Source organism: Volvox carteri, assembly GCF_000143455.1.
Source record: "Volvox carteri f. nagariensis unplaced genomic scaffold VOLCAscaffold_1, whole genome shotgun sequence".
NCBI lineage: Eukaryota > Viridiplantae > Chlorophyta > Chlorophyceae > Chlamydomonadales > Volvocaceae > Volvox > Volvox carteri.
Window position 1 is genome coordinate 3,394,150 of NW_003307545.1, and position 2,709 is coordinate 3,396,858.

Consider the following 2,709-nt stretch of genomic DNA (forward strand, 5'->3'; position numbering starts at 1 on the left):
GCATAATTCAAAGTCTCTAAGGTGCATATAGTGTCCAAATGCTTTCCATGTGCCGGATGTTTGCTTGCGACAGACTCCATTACTAAACTGGCCTTCCTCATATCCAGCTGCTCGCTCTCATGCGACTAAGAAAAACTAATTATAAAATTATTGAGATCTTATGAATACGAAAAATGTCCCGGAAACAGCTTGCAACTACGTGGCTAGACGAGCGGACTGCCGTACTGCTGACAAATGCTATATGAGCACCTCAGCAAGCAGGCCCAACTTCCACAGACTCACCGAGTAAAGGTAATCAATATTCATATCCATGGCTCAAGCTAAGATAATCTCTACATTCCTTCTGGGGATGATTCTCTTGGGCTGCGGCTGTTCAGCTGACACCGAGCCTGAGCCTTCACCTTCACCTTCAAAGCCTCCGCCTTCACCGGACGCGCCAGACGCCAATCCCTCGCCACCACCGCCAAAGCCAGAAATCTGCAGAACCGTTTTTAACATAACTGGCAGGAAGGACAGCGATAACTTTCTTTATGCTCGCGTGAGTCCGGGGCCCAAGGCCCCTGTCCTTTGCTTCGGATTGTCGCTTCGCCTACTACCGGCTGCAAACCAATGCCACCTGAGCAGCAAAATCAAATAATTTTAACATGATCACATGTCCACATCACGCTCACAAATGTTTGTCAACCTCTGCTGCCCCTTTTGCCCCCTTGCACCAGCTACCTGGCGAGCTGGATCGCGGCAGTCCTTTCTCCTTCAATCTCGGACTTTTCCTGACTTCAAATAATGAAAGAGTAGGTGGCAAAGTGCGGGTGGGGAAACTTGTATCCAACCGCCGTGGGGTCCGTCGTGAAACTTACTCGTAGATAGCCTCCGAAGATACGACTCGTCACTAGTTTATGTCTAAGGGAGGGAAGGTTGTGTTGTAGTAGCAAGGGAACAGTCCTCGGCCAATAAAATATAATGCGGCAATCCACAAACAGACGTGCGTGAACGGAGCCCCGGGCCTCGCAAATGGATTATGTCGACGTCAAATCCGTTGCTTCGGCCGCGACATTTAGCATTTCTATTGGTTGATGTTATTTATTGCTCCTATTTTTATATTCATTTTTATCATTTCAACCGTTTTTTGGGCGGCTGTCAGGTTTCAGTTGTCCGTCGTTAGTGGTCAGATACGGAGTTGCAAGTCCGACCCGGGCGTGCACGTTTTATCTGTTCGCTCGGGCGCTAGGCTTCAGTTACCTCTATAAAGCATCGGTGCATTTCGCTGAGCCTGACATGGTTCCCACGGTAACCTGGACACCTTGAAACGCCCTTTCATGCAGCTTGGCAGCATGTACGGCCATGGTACGGTGCTGGCGATCGCGAATTCCGACATCTACGAGGAGCCTGATCGCTACATCGTCTCCTCGACTAGCTTCGTGATCATGCTTCCACATGGCCAGATCGCAGTACAGGGCGTCTGGGTCGACAAGCTGGTGCGTATGTGTGTATGTATCTTTGTATAATGTATTGTAACAAACTGAGCCGCGAGAGGAAGGTTCTGGAGCATGCCTGTACGTGCGCGCATGTGCATGCGCATGTGCATGTGTATGTGTGCTTCGGTGTCTTTGTATGTATGTTGTTACAGGTGTCTTTGTGTTTTTTGCGTCTGTTTGAGTGAAAATGTGTGTGCGCGTGTGCGTCTGTCCCTGCCTTGTCAATCGCTTCCGCCCTTTCTTCCGCCCTTTCTTCCGTTCTTTTCTACAGGACATTACCTGCACGTTCCCCATCGTGGGGGGCACTGGCAACTTCACCGGCGCCACCGGGCAAATTGACATGACGGTGGCTTCCCGCTCCACCTACCTTTTCACCCTCAAGATGGATAAGGACTCCTGCTAGGAACTGCAGGACAGCAACATAGAGACGGCGGCAGGCAACTTAACATCTCAGGAATATTGCTCTGCCTTGACGTCCATTAGCAGGAGCAGCAGCAGCAGCAGCAGCAGCAGCAGCAGCAGCAGCAGCAGCAGCAGCAGCAGCAGCAGCAAGCAGCTACTAGGAGACTGTAGAAGCAAGAAGCGTTTTCCGCAAGATTTGGCGTGTTATCAGAATTATTATTGCGATATGTATATTGAATTATAAAATTGTCGCGTGCGAAGTACTGCGGATTTTTGTCCATGCGGATATGTAGGTAGTTGGGTGCCGGCGTACGAGTTCTATCTGGTAGACTTAACGCGCGAGCAGTGCGAGAACGTCTGTCGGTGCAGGTGTTGGTTTGCTGCTGCAGGGGCTCCGTTCGCTTGCGCTTAAATAATTATAATGTAAAATAATAGCGCATTCAGAGTTTGTTCAGAGTTAGTGTAGTATTCTGGGGATCGGCCTCCGTCGATCGGTACTTTTCTGAAGTCGTGATGTAACAGTCAGCCAGAGCTTATTCAGCGCGCGTTTCTACTAAAATTAGCATTCTATCTGCTGCCTGCTGTTTCCTTGTTATTCATCTCTACAGCAAAAGAGAGAGGGAGAGAGATCTCCTAAGCCCTCAAGTAGTACGACTGAAACTTACCCGTCTTATCTTCCCAGCGGCGGAAATGGTTCAGCAATTGCACTTCGTAACCACTTTGTTGCTCCTCTACCGAGATCGATCCTCCTGCGATTAACAGTCGCCTTCCAACGATTTCCAATCGAGTACATATAGCGATTTATTGCACCTCACGTGTCACACAGCTAGTG

General features: G+C 49.4%; 1 protein-coding gene across 1 annotated transcript; it reads left to right on the forward strand.

Annotated features, from left to right (window-relative positions):
* Positions 1–310: 310 nt before the first annotated feature.
* On the forward strand, positions 311–1,878 carry VOLCADRAFT_86185 (uncharacterized protein; the record flags this gene model as incomplete). The annotated part of the gene is made up of 3 exons (XM_002945785.1): positions 311–538; positions 1,323–1,475; positions 1,747–1,878. The coding sequence occupies 3 exons, from the start codon at positions 311–313 to the stop codon at positions 1,876–1,878; spliced, it is 513 nt and encodes a 170-aa protein (XP_002945831.1).
* Between the last annotated feature and the right edge of the window lie 831 nt (positions 1,879–2,709).